The following is a 19,071-nucleotide window of genomic DNA, read 5'->3' on the forward strand; positions in this document are numbered from 1 at the left end:
ACCGAGTGGTCTGTCTGCAGCTGAGTCTGAATCTTCCTCCAGTTCTCTTCGTCGTAGTTCACCTGGTAATAGCCCGTCACATTGAGGTTCAGCAGGACCCACTCATTGCTTGATGTGCTGAAGAGATTGTTCTGGGCTGTGGAGAGGGACGAGACCTGGGCAGGGCTACTCAGAGGCCATGGGCTGACCCCTGGACCTCTTGCAAGAGCAGCTGCCCCCGCAGCCTGGCACCACCTCACCCTCAAGCTGCTGGGGTGATGCTAAGGGTGGGGAAAGAAGGGATGAAGAACTGGGCTGCCAGTGGCTTCACAGACCATAAACCCATGAGGATGACATGCCACCCCAAACCTCAGAACCTGCCCTGCCTCCCTAGGCTCTGCACGGCCAGGCCAGCTGCCAGGCCGCTCACACTCAGCAACCCAGGCTGTTCCTCCTCCTTGCCCTCTTCCACACTCCATCACACCTGTCACCCAAGTGGGAACCACAGGCAGCTCCTCCTCTCCCTTCCCCTCCCATTCACCCAGACCCCCAGTGCTGCTGTCTCTTTCTGGGGCTTAGTGCCCCTTCCTCCCTGTGGATCCCCCTCCTCCCTCACTCCTCCCATACTTTGTTTCAGCAGCCAGAGGTCAGGGCCAATAGGTTGCTCATTTCCCACCTGCCCCATCCACTGTCTCCTGCAGCCCCTGGGGCCCTTGGGGACCAGCTTTATCTCTTGGGCACACCTCTGCCTTAGCTACACTCAGTCCCCACACTCTCTCCTACCTCTATCCCTGGCACTTGCTATTCCCTTTGCCTGGAATTCTTTTCTCTGCCACATTAGCCTGTCTGATTCCTACTCTTCCTCTAAGACTCAGCTCACCTCCTCCAGGAAGCCCTCCCTGACCTCTCCATGAACGTGAATTCTCCCTTATTCCCTGCTCCATGTCCCCATACCTCACTAGCCCTAACCACACACTCTGAAAGCACTCAGCACAGCACTAGAATGCCTCCAACTTCTTGCCTTCCTTCATCTGTAGCCTTGGCCAAGGCAAAGGATGACTTGTCGTGCCCTTCGCTTCCTCAGTGCCTTGCTGAGTAGTGCTGCTCATAACATGTGCCAGGCACTACTTTAAGCATTTTATGTGGATTCTCTCCTTTTTTTTTTTTTTTGAGACAGAGTTTCGCTCTTGTTGCCCAGGCTGGAGTGCAATGGTGCGATCTTGGTTCACTGCAACCTCTGCCTCCCAGGTTCAAGCAATTCTCCTGCCCCAGCCTCCAGAGTAGCTGGGATTACAGGCATGCACCACCACACCTGGCTAATTTTGTATTTTTAGTAGAAATGGGGTTTCTCCGTGTTGGTCAGGCTGGTCTCGAACTCCTGACCCCAGGTCGCCTCGGCTTCCCAAAGTGCTGGGATTACAGGCATGAGCCACCATGCCTGGCCTAGGATTCTCTCCTTTAATCCTCACATAACTAATGGAGTATTGCTCTTAGCCTCATTTTATAGATGAGGAACTAGAGACCAGAGCGGGATGGTAACTTGCCCAGAGTCACACGGCGAAGCAGCAGCAAAGTGGAGATTGGAACCAAAGAAGTCAACTCCATTTGTTGAACGGAATGGAATGGCCCATCACAGCCCTCAGAACATGGGCCAGGAGCTAGGAGTATGGGGTGGGGGCTGCTGCCCATAAGGCAGGGCTGGATTACCTCTTACATCCATCAGCCAGTAGTCCTGCTGCTGTCTGCCATCTCTGATGGATGTGATGGGCACAATCCACACGTAGCTGCAATTAAACACCCAGAGGTGGTGAGAGATGGCGGTGTGGTCACTGCCAGTGAGGAGCAGCTGCCCAGGCTCCCAGCTTCTGCCCAGCTCTGGCACCGAGTGCCCCTGATCTCCTGGCTCTGGAGGGAGGGTTTGTCTACAGTGGCTGGGGCTGGGACCACAGGAGGCCAGTCCTACTATGGTCCCTTAGTAACTGCCCTCTACCCCACCCACCTGACCATGCCTCAGTGACCCCATCTGCTCACTTGAATTCTGAGGGGCGGGTAACATTGGAATCGGGGTCAAGGAGGAAGTGCTCCTGGGAAAGGGTCCCCGTGCTGGTATCCACCGTGATGACCGGGAAGCCCATCTGCAGGGTCCAGCGGTTCATGATGTCGTGCACGGTGGTGGGGAGTTGGATGGACCGGTTGTTCACAGCCTGTGGGTGGAGCGAGAGGGCGTGGCCATCAGTGGGACCCTCCAGTCCCTGCCATCCAGGGCATCTCCTGCAGATTCTCGCCTCGACCCCAGGGGGCCACTTGTATGGGAGGCCTGGGAAGGGCACTGGGCTGGGAGCCGGGAGCCAGGGTAGCGTCCAGCTCTGCCTCTCCTCGGCTGCTCAGTGCTGGACGAGCTGGAGAACTTCCCAGCAAATCTATGAGGCCCCCCATTCTGTGGTCCACCCTGAGGTGTGTATGTCAGGGAGGGGGTGCCCAGGATGCCCATGGCTCTTCCTGAACAACACTGGGAGGATGACAAGAAAGAGGAGACAGAGATGAGGGAAAGCCAGTGTTCGGCTGTCACAGGCAGGGGTGGGGGACGGGGCCCTGCGGGTCGCATGAGGGAAGTGCACTCGGACTGGGGTGTGGGGCAGGACTCAGGGGCACTGTTGTTGTCTTCTTGTCTTCTTGGATCTTTGCTCATGCGCCTGCCTTGCCTTTGTCATCACAACAGAAAGCCAACACCATTTGTTAATAACTGAAGAAAGGAATCACCTAAGAACGGGGCCACACAGAGGGCAGAAGAGCATGTGGGGAGGAACCAGCTGGGGGCCGCCGGCCGAGGGTCTCAGGAAAGAGGAGTGAGAGGGAGGAGGGCTTGGCTTAGGAGGGAACGCAAAGGGGAAGTTGGGGCAGGGCAAGGAAGGTAGTGGGGGAGACCCAGGCAATGACAGTATCATTTTGTCAGCAGCATCTTGGGGTCTAGGGGGTTGGAAATTGCCCAGCAGGGACCCGGACCTCAACTGTGACTCTGTGACAAGATCCTGGGTCTCGCTTCCCTGGTGAGACTGGCCTGGACTGGAAGTGCAGCAGCAACAGTGGGGTAGATGCTGGACGGGAATTTGGGGCTCGGAACTCTGGAGGGGCTGTCGGTGAGGAGAGGACATGTCTGTCCTCTGGCTTAAGAGGCTGGCATTGGGCAGAGCTGCAGGGAAGGGGTGGGGGGCAGCTGTCAGGGAGCGGAAATGATGGGGGCAGGATGGAGAGGAGGTGGACTCCAACCCCGGGGGAGGTGGAGGAGCGGCAGCCTCTGGGGGAAGGCAGGAGGGTGTGGCAGTCTGGGGGTTTGCCCCACAAACAGGGGCTGTGCGGGGTCTGATGGAGAGGAACTCGAGCCGGGGCAGGGGCAGAGGGCAGAGTTCCTGCTGAGGGTGGTGGAGCTGTGTGCAGAGACATGCCCGTGGCGCCAGCGGGGGGCACAGGGCAGCCAGGAGTGGGGAGAAGGTTGAATGTCAGGCTCCAGAGTTCTGGGCAGAGGCGGGAACCATGAGGGCAGTTTCCTCACCACCAGGAAGGGGCTCCACAGCACCCATCAAGGAGCCGGCTGTAGCCTGAGGTCAGCTGCCGGCCAGGACCTCAACCACAGCCTCACTCAGACACCTCTTGCAAGGAGCCATCCCGGCTTCCACTATAGGGAAGAGCAACGGAGGCTCCATCCACCCTGCAGGGCTGGTCAGCTGCGGAGCTGGACCCATTCTCTTATGTATGTGCTGCCCCCAGGTACCTTCAGCATCTCAAGACCCCAACAGGATGGCTGTGGAGAGGCTGGCTGCTACTGACCTCCTGCAGGTGGTCCCACAGGTTCAGGTAGATGGTGTTCTGGTAGGCAAAGGTGTGGAGGTAGGACTGTGGAAAGACGGGGCACAGTGAGAGCACAGCTGGAGCCCCCCAGGCTCCCCCTCTGTGGTGGGCAGAGGCCCGGGTCAAGGGCAAGGGGCAGAAGGAGACCCACCCTCATGGCTGGCCCAGGGTGCTATACTCACTGCCAGGCCCTGCTTGAATACGTCCTCGGACAGGAAGCTGGAGAGCATCCTGAGGACTGAGGCGCCCTGGGGTGGGGGTGAGGGGGCACTCAGAAGGCTGTGCAGAGCCACCAGGACCCTGTGCCCCCAGACCCTGGCTTCAGTGAGGCCCCTCCAGGCCAAGTCCCCACCTCCTTCCCCGTGCCCCACGAGGAGCGGGCTGCACCTTGCTGTAGGAGATGGTGTCAAACAGCTCACTGATCTGGGCCGGAGTGTTGATCTCCGAGGCGGGAGTGGACAGCGGGTGGGAGGAGGCCAGTGCATCCACGGCCATCACGCTGTACACATCATTCAGCACCATGAGGTCTTTCTGCAAATTCCCCAGGGCCATCAGGAGACTGGCCTGGTAGCGGTGGCCCAGGTCTCCCTCCATGCCCCCCGCGCCAGACCCCAGGGCAGCTGGCTCACAAAGTTCCAGGTGGGCTCCGCATAGTCAGCACCCAGGTACTCCACGTAGGAGGCGAAGCCCTCGTTCAGCCACAGGTCATTCCACCACTCTATGGTCACCAGGTTCCCGAACCACTGCGGGGGGAGGGGTCAGCTGGGCAAGCCACGCCCAGGCTGGGCACTGAGAATCCCCAGAACTACCCTCCCCAGGGCTGGCCATCTGCCAGGCACAGTGGGGACTTCAACACCATCGTGACCCCTTCCTGCTGCCCTGCCAGGTGGCACCCTCCTCCCTTCTCAGCAGCCCGGGGCAGAGCCTGGACTTGCACCGTCTCCTCTCGGAGCCCCTGTTTCCTTCTCCGCACTCCCCGAGATGGGGGTCTACCTGGTGGGCCAGCTCATGAGCAATCACAGTGACCACCCGCTCCTTGTTGCTGCTGGAGGAGGACAGGGGGTCGAACAGCAGGGAGTTCTCCCGGTAGGTCACCAGTCCCCAGTTCTCCATGGCGCCGGCGTTGAAGTCCGGCAGGCCAATCTGGTCTGGGGAGGCGAGGCCATTGGCAGGATGGCCTCTGAGAGTGGAGCTCCATCCACTGCCTCCCTCCTCAAGGAACCCCACTCACCTGATTTTGGGAGTGGGTAGGGTGTGTCATAATGACCAGCAAAGAAATTAAGGATGGGGCCCGTCACGTTCAGGGCATAATCGCCGTGGCCTGCCGCAATGGCACTGGGCCGGGCCCAGATCCGGATCTGCAAGGTGTGAGGGAGAAGCAGGCCAGGGCTCCTGTTTGATCCTGGGGCAGGTGGGCTGGGTCCCAAGGCCCAGTGGGCTGGGGGGATCCCTGATGGGCCAGGGCTGGGGGCCAATCAAGCTAAACCTAGAGGCCTGGTCAGCAGAGGGGAACGCTAGGGGGGTCTGGAGGCTGTGGGTCCTAGAGAAGGGCCTTTGGAGAATAACAATCATCATAGCCACCGTCTGTCTGGTAACCGGTGGGTCAGGAACTCCCTTCATGAAGAGAAACCATTGTTTTCATTTTTCTGGTGCAGAAATGGAGAACCAGAGAACAAGACACTTGCCTGAAATCACTCAGAGGTGAGATTCCAACCCTGGCCTAACAATTCAGAAACTGGCACAGGGATGAAGAGAACAGGAAGACCCCTCAAGCAGGGGCCAGCCCACGTGAAGGAGAGATGGGCCCAGCCTCATACCAAGACACCATTGGATGCCTGCTTCTCCACGTAGTCGAACTCACTGACAATGAAGGCCAGCAAGTACGTGGACATCTTGGGCGTGGTGTGGAACTCAGTGACACTCCAGTTGGGGTCTTCTGGAAGTGGGGTGCTGGGACCTGGGCAGGGAGCATGTGTGTGTGAGGATGTACCCTCCTGCCCCACACCCCAGCCCAGGGTGCCTGCCTCCTGGCCGTGTGGCCGCAGGCAGGGCCCACTCACCTTTGGGAAGCATGTTGGACAGGGCTGTCAGGTCCTTGGGGTGGATAAGCGTGATGTTGAACTCGGCCTTCATGGCCGGCTCATCGAAGCATGGGAAGGACTTCCGGGCATCTGCAGCCTGCATCTGTGTTGTGGCCACCACCCTGCCCCAACAGGAAAGTTACAGGGTGTGCCAGAGCTGGGGGTGTGGGAGGGGCTCTGAGGATGCTACCAGGCATGCAGGGAAAGGGGTACATGGAAGGCTGCCCCAGCCTAACCCCTGCTCCTTCTCCCACCCGCACCTCGCCGGGAGCCTCTGGAGCCCTGCCAGGCCAGCTGACTGGTGGGGGTTGGGGCTCCTTCTGGATTCGGGGTGCCAGCAGGCTCTCAGGGACCTCGGGTGAGTTTTTCTCCTCTGAGCCTCGGTTTTCCTTTCTGTCCAAGGGACACTCCGTCCCTCATCCCCAGCTCCCTGGTGAGGGGTGGGGAAGCCCTCCCAGTTCGGTGCGTTGGCAGCTGCTCTGCCAGCAGCTGGAGGTGAAGCAATGGGCCAGTCTCGGGCTCCACAGGGTTCAAAGGCCTGCAAGCTAAGTCCTTCCTTGGCCCTCAGAATCCAGCCTTGCCTCAGCACCTCGGATCCACCCCACCGGGCAGCCCAGCCGGAACTCACTTTCTGACATTGCCCTCCATGTACTCGCTGCGGTAGAAGCCCGCCAGGTCATCTGCCAACTCCCCCTCGAACTCGCTGTCCATCTCATACTGGCTGTCCTTCACCAGGGAGCCCTTGAGGTGCACCACCAGGTACTCGGTGGGCTCCACCAGCTCAGTCCTGTCAATGTCGGGGGGCTGGGAGCCTCCCACACCACGCAGGACCACCCTGTGCCCCTGGCTGAGGGTGTAGTTGAGCTTCTTGCTGTGGATGATGATGACGTCAGTGGCCTCCTTGCAGGTGAAACGGACGGTGCTGGAGCCCTTAAAAACGTACAGGCCCCTGTCATTGGGGGTGAGGTACGGTCTCAGCGTCACCTGGTAGGAATCGGGTTTCAGCGTGCTGGGGAGGCGGTAACGATTCCATGCTTTACTTTGGTCCAAGGTGGTGGCCGAGGCGGGGTTGGTGGTGGCTGAGGCGGACGGGGTGGTGGAGGCCACGGGGGAGCTGTTGGCGTTCTTGTTCTTCTCCTGGGAGTACACCACTGACAGTGCGATGATTGTGCACACGGCTGCCACGCCCAGGAGGATCCCCAGGATGCCCAGGGACTTGGAAATGTAGAAGCCCTTGGCCATGGTGATGGTGGGGAGGCGGCTCAGGGAGCCTCAGGCCAGGCAGAGAACGGAGCAGCCCCAGGCCGGGCTTATATCCCCGAAGGGGAGGAGCCCCACAACAGGCAGACTGGGCAAAAATTAACCAGGGCTCCAACAGGCGAAGGTCACTGGACTGGGCAGGGGCACGCTCTGCCTGGGGAGAGGAGATCCAGGAACGGTGTGTGGAGCTGGGCTCGGGGGGTGCCTGCTGGAAGCAAACAGGGTCTGGTTACAGGCTGCAGGCGCCTGGGATCAGGCCCGAGGGCTGAAGGGCAGGCTTCCGGCTGTGGGCCCAGCGGGCAAAGCAAGCGGCCAGGTGGCTTGCATTGATCTGCTTGAGAGCTGAGAGGGTGGGAACAGCATCAGAACAGAGGTTAGAGTCAGGGAAGGACTTCCCAGGGGCAAGAGGTGGGAGGTGCACAGAGAAGGGGTTCCCGGCTCCTATTAAGAACACACTGGGGTCACCCCTTTGGTTGCATCTCTGGAAGGATGCCAGGGGCTCCTCAGTGACAAGGTCCCAGCCTCCCTTGCATTCTTCAAGAGCAGGGAGTTCCTCCAGGTTCCCCTCCTGGCCGCTTCTTGCCAAATACTTTTTCCTCCATTATCAGCTCACGGAATAAAATGAAACGAGTTGTTTTGCTTTTTTTGCTGAAGGCTTCACCTCTTTCCAGCTGTGACCTTGAGCAGGTAACTTTACCCTTCTGAACCTCTCTCCTCATAAATAAATAACAGTATTTACCTCTCAGGTTTGTTGAACAGATTTAATGAGAAAACATATTAAACACCAAATAGTAGAATGATTAAAAATCATTCCCGGCTGGGCGTGGTGGCTCACGCCTGTAATCCTAGCACTTTGGAAGGCCGAGGTGGGTGGATCATGAGGTTAGGAGTTCAAGACCAGCCTGGCCAACATGGTGAAACCCCGTCTCTACTAAAAATACAAAAAAATTAGTTGGGCGTGGTGGCGGGCGCCTGTAATCCCAGCTACTTGGGAGGCTGAGGCAGAGAATTGCTTGAATCCGGGAGGCAGAGGTTGCAGTGAGCTGAGATCGCACCACTGCACTCCAGCCTGGGTGACAGAGTGAGACTCTGACTCAAAAGAAAAAAGAAAAAAATCGTTCCCTTCTTTCTTACCCAAAGCTCAACAATTGCCTCTTTCTATCCTTGGTAGAAATGAAGATATTACTTACCATACAAAATAAAATACACACCTTACAGGAAAATTATGTTCATTGTCACTTTCCCCATCCACCAGCCCAGTTTCTCAGACCTCAACACCGCCTGACCTCACTCCACATCCAATTCACCCACATTCCCCCATCGCAAGATGCACTTGGTCAAAACCATTCTCATCATTTATGTGGACACAGCAGCACCCCTACGGACTCCCTGCCTCCATTCGGGCCTGCTTGAACCTGCTCAACACAAATTGGATCATTTTATGCCACTGCTAAAAAAAAACCTTCCTTTTGCTTGTAGAGTCCAGACCAGACCTCCTAAAGGAACCCACAAGCCCAGGTACAGTCAGCCTGCCCATTTTCTGGCCTCTTCCCGTCTGTTGCAGTGCCCCAGCCACTCTGGCCTTCATCAAGCCCCAGGGCCTTGGCACAACCTGTTCCCTCTGCCTGGATCTTCTCTTCCCTATTGCCTTGGTTAATTCCTTTCCATCCTACAAGTCTTCTGCAGCGAGGCTGCCCTGACCTCCCTGACCAAGTCAAGCTCCTATGAGCTCCATTAGCTCCACAAACCTGTTCTGCAAAGCCCCAGAACTCAGCTCGGTTTTCCCTTTGATCTGTGTGGTGATAACTTGAGTCCTGGACTGCAGGCCCCGTGACGGCAGGGCCTCACCAGCACTTAGCACAGGGCCTGGCACACAGTAGGTCCTCATTACTGAGACGTTGAGTGGATGCGCACATGCACGAAGGGCTGAGTAAATGAATGAATGAGGCAGTCCAGGAGAAACTCCTTACCAAAGTCTTTCTGGCCTCTGTCTCCCAGCTTGTCCCCACCCCACACCTGCCCCCAGGAGAAGTGCCTGCCTCTTCTGAGCCCTTCTCCAAGCATGGCAGGCAGGCCGGACTCGTGCCAGGCCCCAGCATGTCAGGGCCCACATGCCTTCCTGCTCCCTCAGCTCTGCTCCCTGAGGGCCTCACTCGTCTGCCACCCCTGCCACCCCTGAGCTTGCAGGAAGGCTTCTTAAATAAATGCAATGTGTGAACTGAAGGGACACGTGGATTAGTTCAGGCATAAGCAAAACACAAATACCTGCCACCTCTCGTCTGGTGTATGGAGGCCGAGTCTAAGCACAGGGTCTTTGGGGGGAGTCCTGGGTGCCCACCTTTGAGACTGAGGGTGTTCTGAGCCTTTGGCATTTCCCCAAGGGGCCTTGGTCTGGGACCAGCATGGACCTCCCACTGCAGTGACTAGCAGACACCCCATTAGGCTTGGGTGATGACCCCAAGGGGCAATCGTGCGAAATCAGGTGTCAGGAAGGGCTCCAGCTTGGGCGTGGTAAGAGAGGGAGCAGTGGCTCCCAGCACATGCTGGCTGCCAGGTTCCTCCCATCGGGTGGAATTCGCCAAGGGAGGCCATCTTTACAGCACCCCCCAGGCTGGCACTAAGGCACCATGCCTGCCCCTGAAAAGCCTTTTGATATGTCCCTGACGGAGCCTGCAGCCCCCTCCCACCTTTGCAGCAGAAAGACCCACAAGTCGGCCTGGACTAATCCCTTTTCTAAACAAAGAAAGAGGCCCGGCCTGGCCCACCATGCTCTCTTCCTGTTTGCTTTGGATTCAGCCCATAGGCCCAGCTGGCTGGAATCTTCACTCTTCTGGACAAGGCCTCTGGTCTTCCAAGTTGGTGCAGCAGGTAGCCCAAAGTTGGCTCTATAATGAGAGGTCCCTGCTCTAGGCACCAGGCCAACCCAGGCTGGGGGCACAGAGGCAGCCATGCTCTGAAGCCCCCACCTTTAGGAACACACAAAAGGGCTTCCCTCCTCCAGCCCCCTGCCACAGCCCAGGCCTGGCCACCTCCACACCCCATCGGGCAGTGGTGGCTATGCTACCCTCCCCTGTCACCCAACCCCGCCAGCACACGTCAGCAGAGGGCTCTTCCTAAGAGTGTGGGTGGGACTCTCCCATTCAAACCTGGTGCCCAACCTGCAGAGTGAAACCTCAACTCTGGCTTGGGCCTTAATACCTTCTGTGAACTTGACCCTCTGGCCTGTCCTCTTTCTACTGCCCACTGTGGCTCCAGCTGCCAGTGTCTCCCCAGATCATCGGGGCTTTTTCATACCTCTGTGACTTTGCTCATTCTGTTCCCACTGCCAGGAATGCCTTTCCTCTCCCTCTTGTCAAACTCCTACTCATCCTTCAAAACCCAACTCAGTGTCACTGCCTTATCATGCACACCAGCCCCCACTCCCCTCTGTGCTTCCCCAGTCTCCAGTTCCCACCTCTATCACAGCACTTAGGAAAATGCCACTGAGGCTGAGCGCGGTAGCTCATGCCTGTAATCTCAGCACTTTAGGAGGCCGAGGCGGGCAGATCACGAGGTCAGGAGTTCGAGACCAGCCTGGCCAACATGGTGAAACCTCGTCTCTAATAAAAATACAAAAAATTAGCTGGGCATGGTAGCAGGTGCCTGTAATCCCAGCTACTCAGGAGGCTGAGGCAGGAGAATCGCTTGAACCCGGGAGGCGGAGGTTGCAGTGAGCCGAGATTGTGCCACTGTACTCCAGCCTGGGGGATGGTGCAAGACTCTGTCTCAAAAAATAAATAAATAAATAAATAGAAATACAAAATTAGCTGGGTGTGGTGGCGCACGCCTGTAGTCCCAGCTACTTGGGGGGCTGAGGTGGAAGAATCGCTCGAATGCAAGAGGTGGAGGTTGCAGTGGGCGGAGATCGTGCCACTACACTCCAGTCTGGACGACAACAGAACGAGACTCTGTTTCAAAAAAGAAAAAAAAAAGAAAAAGAAAAATGCTATCGATGTGTTCAGAAGCCTGCTGCTGCACCCAAGCACCTCAAAGGAAGGCCTGGTGGCATCGTATGCCCCTCCATGCCTAGCACAAGGCAGGAGCCCAATACATGTTGGCCAAATGAATGACAACACCCACAGTCCTTGCCATGACCTACAGGGCCCGTGTGATCCAGCCCCCAGTGATTCTCTGGCCTCATCTCAAACGCTCTCCCCTGTCACTTCTGTGCTCCACCCCAGTGGCCTCTTTCAGTTCAAATCCAACCTGTTTTTCCCCCCTTCATTCTCCCTTCCTCCCTACACACAAGCTGATCCTTGGGCCTGGAAAGCTTCCTGCCTTTGCTTCATCCACTCCCCACTTGCCCTGGAGACTCAAGTCAGTGGTGCTGTCCCCAGGCAGCCCTCCAAGTGCCTCCATGAGGGTAGCACCAGGTGTGCCGTATCCTCTACACCTGGCGTGCAGTGGGCGGGCAACACGTGCTTGTGGAATGGGGCATCAATGCAAGAATGAGAGACAGCGGTTAAGGATGGAACTTCAGAGCCTTGATCCTCGGGACAGGTTCCACCCTCCCTACCCGACATTCCTTCCTGGGATTCTGGGCTGTGCACAAACCACCTTCGTGATCCACCTTTGTGATTATTTACTTCGTATTTTTCTTTAAATCAATTCACTTTCTTAGCCTCCTTCTGAGCGATAAAATCATGGTTGGATGTGTTAATTTATATTAACAATTCATGACTATTGATTTAAAAATTGTTCCCGGGCCGGGCGTGTTGGCTCATGCCTGTAATCTCAGCACTTTGGGAGGCTGAGGCGGGTGGATCACGAGGTCAGCAGATCGAGACCATCCTGGCTAACACGGTGAAACCTCATCTCTACTAAAAATACAAAATATTAGCCGGGCGTGGTGGTAGGTGCCTGTAATCCCAACTACTCGGGAGGCTGAGGCAGGAGAATGGCGTGAACCTGGGAGGCGGAGGTTGCAGTGGGCCGAAATCGTGCCACTGCACTCCAGCCTGGGCGACAGAGTGAGACTCCGTCTCAATAAAAAAAAAGAAAAAGAAAAAGAAAAAATTGTTCCTCTAGGTAGCTCCTAAAAGTATCTTGTCCAGTTGCACCCGCTTTGGGAACTGCTGCTCCACCCTGTATGATGTTGGGGTTGGTGGCCCTGTGGGTTGTCTTTGGCGCGGGCTCTTTCTGCCGGTGAGCAAAATGCATGTGTTCCTTTCGCTGTGAATTTCTTGACGGGGTAGAAGCCGAGCTCTCAACCCACTTCAACTAAAGCAGCCTTTCTATGGGTTTATGTATTTCTTCCCTGCCTATGTTTTAGTCCAGAAAACGTAAGTTCTTCTAAACTAAAACCAAAGCCAAAACCAAAAAACATGAAGGTTGACAACGATCATGCCAGGGCATAACTAAGTCACAGTCACAGTGTGGAAGATACCCACACTTGTGGGTGGGGAGAGGCTCCTTGGTCTCAGATGTGAAGTGCAAGAGGCTTTCTACTCTAATATGAAGACTCCAGGAGCCTGGGAGGGGCTGTGGTCGGGAGAGCTGAGCACCCGTGGCCGGGTGAGCTGCTGTGTTATCCATGCTCCATCCCCGACCACTGGGTCCTTGGGTAGGCCCCACCCACTCCCACTCAGTGTCCCTGACTGTGAACTATGAGACTGGGAGCTCAGGGACAACCTGGGGTTCATTGTCTGCTCTGAGGGAGCAGTGAGCGAGAAGGGTAGGGACGAGGCTGGGGCTGGGCCAGGGCCAGGGCACACTCTGTCCCCGCAGGCCCCTGGCTTTCTCCCAGGCTTCTGAGGCCTCCGCCCATAGCTGCATCACCCCAGGGTGCTTCCTCTGGGAGCCTTGGACATTGCCCCTCCTGCAAGAACCTCAGAAGGGCCCAGTGGGAAGTTGCCTCTCATCAGCCTCTTCAGCCCAATTCGGGGCACACAGGAGGGAAGGAGCAGAGGCATTTGTGGGTGGGGGAAGTACACATAGGGGTTGTGTGGGGCCACAGATCCTGCCTGGCAACTCCTGTCTGCCAAATGGGGGGGTGATTGTCCTGGTGAGACACATGGTAGGTGAAACTGAGCACCTACTATGTGCCCTACCAGGAAAATCACCCCCATTTGGCAAATGAGGACACTGAGGCACAGAAAGGTTAAGTGATTTGCCCAAGGTCACACAGCTAGTTAGCAGCAGGTTCAACAGCTTAACTACATATGCCTCCTAAAAATGTCCTCCCATACAGCCCCTCACATCTACTGTGGCCGTGCCGAGGAGGGGAGTTGAAGACCACAGGAGAAGACACACACCCATTGGGCCAGACCAGGGCTGGGAGCTGGGGGTAGTTCTCAGAAGTAGAACTTGTTAGCCAGGGAGTGCTGGGGGCTGCTTCCAGACACAGGCCTGTGGAGGACCCACATCTTGCCTCCAAGGTGTGACTTCGACCACTGTAGGGCCAGGAGTGACAGGCACCCGGGGTGAAGCCCGGGCTAGGGATAGATGGCTGCCAGCCTATGTGAATAAGGACACCCCAGGGCCTCGGTGTGCGGCTGACACACTGTCCATGCCATGCCTCCACGGCTGTCCAGGAGCCCCAGCATAGGGTTCCAGATCTCCCACCAGAGCCAGCCCAGGAACTGGACCCAGTTCCAATACCTTGGCTCCTTCCGACATGGGGACCCCCATCTATGTCCTCAGAATGCCTAGCGTACAATTCTTATAGCGATGGGGCTGGAGGCCTTAGCTTAAAGGCTGTAGGGGTGTAAGGAGCGCCAGCGTGTAACGAAGGTCTCATTCCCCAGAAGGCTCTGGGGGAAGCACAGGGCAGGGAGCTGGGCTGCCTCAAGACACTGGGCCGGTTTCCCCATCTGTGAAGTGGGAGCAGCGCTGTGGGTGGCCTCCTTGCACTCACAGTGTGTCCTTGGAGGCTAGGGCTCCACAGGAAGGTGGCTGAGAGTGGATGAGGGCCGCATGGGCCCAGCACACCCTCCTACAGGGAGAGGGGAGTCCACCCTCTTCCCTGCCCAGCTCCCCCATACCCACTGGGGCTAGCCAGCCTTCCTGTGGGACAGAGGCCGTCCCCACTTCCTCCCGGTCGCCCCTACCCCACACGCCCACCTCCCCTCCACAAAACACATGCCCTGAGGGGCCCTCTGGTCCAAGCCTCCCCTTTCACAGGTGAATTAACTGAGGCCCAGTAAGGCCAGGGCGTTTAGAGACTCAGGGATGAAGCCACATCAGACCTCAGGTCTGGCTGAGACCAGGGCTCTGACCACCCCCGAACACGGCCTGGTGGGTTGCAGTCCAGGGGCTGAGGTGGGGGAGGAGTGGGGATCAAGTCACAAAACCCCAGGACATAGCCCACCTGGGCCGTCCCTGCCCACCGCACTGCTGGGGGAGGTTCTGGAGTCATTTGGGGAAAGGATCCCATTGGCCCTGTTTAGGGGACCTCTTCCCAGACCAAGAGTGGATTGCAATGGGGCCCTGGATCTGTCTCAGTTGCTCACCAGGGAGGGCGTGGAATAGGCTCCACAACCCCCAAACCTCGGTCCCCATCCATGCCCCGGCATCTTGGCCGGGTTGTAGGAGCGAGGGAGAACGCGACTGTAACGCGGGCGTTGAGCACCTAGAGTTCCCCTTCCTCTTCACTGAGAGCTGCGGCGGAGGCTTTAGACCGAGGAGCGAGATCTAAGGTTAAAGAAGGGGCCTCTGAGCCCAGTGTTGGCCAGAGACCCCACAGGCGGGCCGGGTTCGCCCTTTGCCTTCGGCCGCGCTCCGCCCACCAGAGACAGAGTGGCCGCGGCCGAGCCGGGTCCACCGGCCGCAGCTGAGCTCCGCTCCGCCGCCCTCCCCGTCCGTCCTCCCCAGGCTCCCGCCGCCCTCGCCCACCCTGGGGCCCCCTCCCCAGATGGGAGCCCCTCCGACCCCTGCGAGGCCCGCTGGGGACCCACTTGGCCGCGAGATCGTAGTGGGAGCTCGGCTAAAAGAATTCTTTGCTTTCCCTGGCCCTCAGTTTACCCATCTGGGAAGAGGGGCGTCGCGGCCGCAGAAGTCCAGCTCCGCACGCGCCAAGCGCTGGGTCTGCAGCTCCCTCGGTTCCCGCGCACCCAACTGCCCCGCGACCCCTACCCGCGCCCGCAGCCCCCGCCCTCCCGCCCCACTTGCCTGGGCCGCCGGGCGCTGGACCCTGGACCCTGGCGGGTTCCGAGCTGCGCCGCCGCCGTCCCTGCCCCGCCAGCACTGGACTCCTCCTTTCCCGTCTTTTTAAAGGGAAGTAACCGGACCCGACCACTACTCCACCCGATTCACCCCTAGCGGGCCGCCCGCCCGCAGCTCCGCCCGGGCTCCTCCCCCGTCCGCCCGCGGCTTCCCGGGAGCCCCCCAGGGCTCCTCCGCTCCTCCGACGGCCCGGCCTTCCCCCCGGGGCCTGGGATGCACCAGGGCTCCTGCTGCCCCCGACGGGGTCCCTGTCGCCGCAGCCCGCGGGCCCCGCCGGCCACATCTGGACGGCATCTGCCGCGGGGGAGGGGCTCAGAGCCTCGCCCTGAGTGTCCCGCAGGGAGCCTTGTGCATCCGGGGCAGGAAGCCAGCGCATCCCGTGCAGACGGGTGGTGCAGATAACGGACCCGCCACGGCACGCAATTCAACTTTCTTGGTACCTGGGACTCGTAGTTCAGAAGGCGCAGTAGGACGACCTTGCGAAAAAGCACCGGAGTCGGGAACACGCGCTTCTCATTTTTTTCTTTTTCCTTTATTTGTTTTTGAGACAGAGTCTCGCTCTGTCGCTCAGGCTGGAGTGCAGTGGTGCTTTCTCCGCTCACTGCAACTTCCTCCTCCTGGGTTCAAGCGATTCTCCTGCCTCAGCCTCCCGAGTAGCTGGAACTACAGGCGCACGCCACCACGCCTGGTTAATTTTTGGAGTTTTAGTAGAGACAGGGTTTCACCATGTAAGGCTGGTCTCGAACTCCTGACCTCAAGTGATCCGCCCGCTTCGGCCTCCCAAAGTGCTGAGATTACAGGCGTGAGCCACCGCACCTGGCCTGCGCCTCTCATCTTGATCCTGCTTGCAGAGGTTGTGCAGCCGCCGGAGCCCCGCCAGGGTGGGGCTCCCTGTCTCTGAGCAGCTTTAATGGGCGGTACCAGATAATATTTGTATTGGTTCCCTGTGGCTGCGGTAACACAAACATAAAACAACACCAATTTACTATCTTACAAGTTTTGTAAAATCAGAAGTCCAAAATGGGTCCCGCTGGACTAAAAGCAAGGGGGTTGAGGGATACAGCTTTCTTGAGGCTGGAAGGGAACCTGTTTCTTTGGCTTTTCTGGCTTCTAGAAGCTGCCCACATTCCTTGGCTGGTGGCCCCATCCATCTTCAAAGCCAGCAGTGGCCCACCAGTCTCTCACAATCTGTCACTCTGACACCAACTGTTCTGCCTCTTGCTTCCACTGGTGAGCATCTTTGTGATTACATCGGGCCTACCCAGATAATCCAGGGTAATCTTTCTATTTTAAATCAATGGATTGGCAACTTGAATTCCACCTGCAACTGTAATTTCCCTTCGCGGGGTAGCATAACATATTCACAGATTCTGGGCATTAGAACCAGGGCATCTTTTGAGGAGGAGGATATGATTATGTCTACCACAATATTCAAGCCGACTTCCAGAATTTCAGATTTATAATCAAATTTAAGCTCTTCCTTATCCATGATTGGAATCCTTGGGACAGTTAAAGTCTTGCACTGCATGGTCCAAATTGATGGCTTTGTGACTGGCTGTTTTATTATTTTACTTGCACCTGCTCTTCTTTTGGAAACTTCATGAAGGACCAGGGTACCTCTAAGTAGCAGCCTTGCTTCTCCTTCCTAATTTGCTCTGTACTCTTAAAAACCAGGTCACAAACATATTGGAATATAGAATTGTGTGTAAAGTAAGAGTAAGTAGGCTCTGAGCGAGACCTGAGAGGCTATTTTGTTTTTTTTCTCTCTCCAGTCTCATGCATGTTTGACTCTCTCCACTATCATATCTGGCATAATCTCCTCCATGTCTGACAAGCCAAGGAAAACACTACATCAGGCCAGGAGAGAATCTTCCCCCCGGGGCTCTGCCTCTCCCGCCCAGGCTCTGCGGAGATTTTAAGAGGAGTAAAGATCCTGCTGTGGCAGAAGTGCAACCCAGCTTTCTGGAGGGCAGTTTGGGGATAGGAATGAAGATCACTTTCAGAAATTTAGCCTGAAGAGGCTGGGCGTGGTGGCTCATGCCTGTAAGGCAGGTGGATCACCTGAGGTCAGGAATTCAAGGCCAGCCTGGGCAACCTGGTGAAACTGTGTCTGTACTAAAACACAAAAATCAGCCAGGTGTGGTGGCGTGTGCCTGTGGTCCCACCTACTTGGGAGGCTGAGGCACGAGAATCGCTTGAACCTGGGAGGCAGAGGCTTCAGTGAGCTGAGATCACATGACTGCACTCCAGCCTCGACTACAGAGCAAGACTGTCTCAAAAAAATAAATAAATAAATTTAGCCTAAGGAAATAGAATATTTATGTGCAAGGCTTTTCACTGCAGTATTACTTATAATACTGGAAAATCAGAAATAGCCTAAATGGGCTGGGCGTGGTGGCTCATGCTTGTAATCCCAGCACTTTGGGAGGCCGAGGCAGGCAGATTACAAGGTCAGGAGTTCGAGACCAGCCTGGCCAACGCAGTGAAACCCTGTCTCTACTAAAAATACAAAAATTAGGTGGGCCTGGTGGTGGGTGCCTGTAATCCCAGCTACTGGGGAGGTTGAGGCAGGAGAATCTCTTGAACCCGGGAGGTGGAGATTGCAGTGAGCCGAGATTGCGCCACTACACTCCAGCCTGGGTAACAGAGAGAGACTCTGTCCCCCACCTGCGAAAAAAAAAATGAAGAGACAGTGCTTGCTCCTGCAGAAAGAAAATTCGTGGGCTCATAAACATGTAAAAAGATGTTCAATAACTCACTTATTAAGAAAATGAAAATTATAACTACAAAAGATACTATTCTTCACTTACCAGATCAGCAAAGATAAAAAGCAGTTTGGTAGGTCAGGCACAGTGGTTCATGTCTGTAATTCCAGTACTTTGGGAGGCTGAGGCAGGAGAATCACTTAAAACCAGGTGGGCCACGTGGCAAAACCCTGTCTCTACCAAAAAAAAAAAATTAGCCGGGCGTGGTGGCATGTGCCTGTAGTCCCAGCTACTTGGAAGGCTGAGGTGGGAGGATTGCTTGAGCCTGAAAAGTCAAGGCTGCAGTGAGCCATGATTGTGTCACTGCACTCCAGCCGGAGCGATAGAGTGAGTCTCTGTCTCAAAAAAAAAAAAAAAAGTTCGGTAACACACTATTCGCAAGGGTGGGAGGAAAACAGGCAATCCCCTGCATTGCTGGTTGGTGTGTAGACTGACTCGACCTCAAAAGAGAATATTTGGGCAGTATTTATCAAACATATAAACGCATGTCCTGTTTGACTTGGCACTTCCAGAAATTTATCCTACAGATAATGCTCACACGTAAGTGAAAGGAATACACAAGGCTTTCCACTGCATCGCTGCAACATTGAGCCAAAACCACAATGACTTTTGCACCAATCTAATAGCTGGAGACAACCTAAATGTCCACCAATAGAGATGGGATAAATGAATGATTATTGTATGCCCTGCAATGGAATGCATACGGCTATCAAAAATAACTAGGATTCTCCTTACAGAACGCTCCCCAGGACAGGTCGTTTAGTAATAAAACCTAGACGCAGAGCAGTGTTCAAGTCGTTTATCAATTGTACTTAAATGGAAAAAGCACAGAGACACACAATTTGCTTTTATATGTGCATGCGCTGATAACACGAGTTGTTTCCCAGGAAGGAAACTGGAGCTGGAGAACAGGGTGGGAAACACATTTTTCAGCATAT

The 19,071-nt window shown here is 56.3% G+C and overlaps 1 protein-coding gene across 5 annotated transcripts in view; it reads right to left on the bottom strand.

Moving 5' to 3' along the window:
* Positions 1–15,516, bottom strand: part of ANPEP (alanyl aminopeptidase, membrane) — a 29,995-nt gene extending 14,479 nt beyond the window's left edge. The window contains exons 1-14 of one of the 5 annotated variants that reach the window (XM_063698841.1): positions 15,315–15,516; positions 14,657–14,837; positions 6,535–7,374; positions 5,886–6,028; positions 5,643–5,782; positions 5,057–5,183; positions 4,819–4,973; positions 4,455–4,568; positions 4,213–4,356; positions 4,008–4,073; positions 3,805–3,870; positions 2,011–2,183; positions 1,687–1,763; positions 3–136 (exon numbers count right to left, since the gene is read on the bottom strand). In XM_063698841.1, the coding sequence (XP_063554911.1) occupies positions 3–136; positions 1,687–1,763; positions 2,011–2,183; positions 3,805–3,870; positions 4,008–4,073; positions 4,213–4,356; positions 4,455–4,568; positions 4,819–4,973; positions 5,057–5,183; positions 5,643–5,782; positions 5,886–6,028; positions 6,535–7,148 (1,953 nt within the window). In that variant the 5' untranslated portion in view covers positions 7,149–7,374; positions 14,657–14,837; positions 15,315–15,516. Of the gene's footprint in view, positions 1–2; positions 137–1,686; positions 1,764–2,010; positions 2,184–3,804; positions 3,871–4,007; positions 4,074–4,212; positions 4,357–4,454; positions 4,569–4,818; positions 4,974–5,056; positions 5,184–5,642; positions 5,783–5,885; positions 6,029–6,534; positions 7,509–14,656; positions 14,838–15,310 lie in introns of all 5 variants that reach the window. The other 4 variants (XM_063698842.1, XM_063698840.1, XM_063698839.1 and 1 more) reach the window with 4 other exon arrangements.
* Positions 15,517–19,071: the final 3,555 nt, after the last annotated feature.

This window comes from Gorilla gorilla, chromosome 16 (assembly GCF_029281585.2).
Source record: "Gorilla gorilla gorilla isolate KB3781 chromosome 16, NHGRI_mGorGor1-v2.1_pri, whole genome shotgun sequence".
Classification (NCBI taxonomy): Eukaryota; Metazoa; Chordata; class Mammalia; order Primates; family Hominidae; genus Gorilla; species Gorilla gorilla.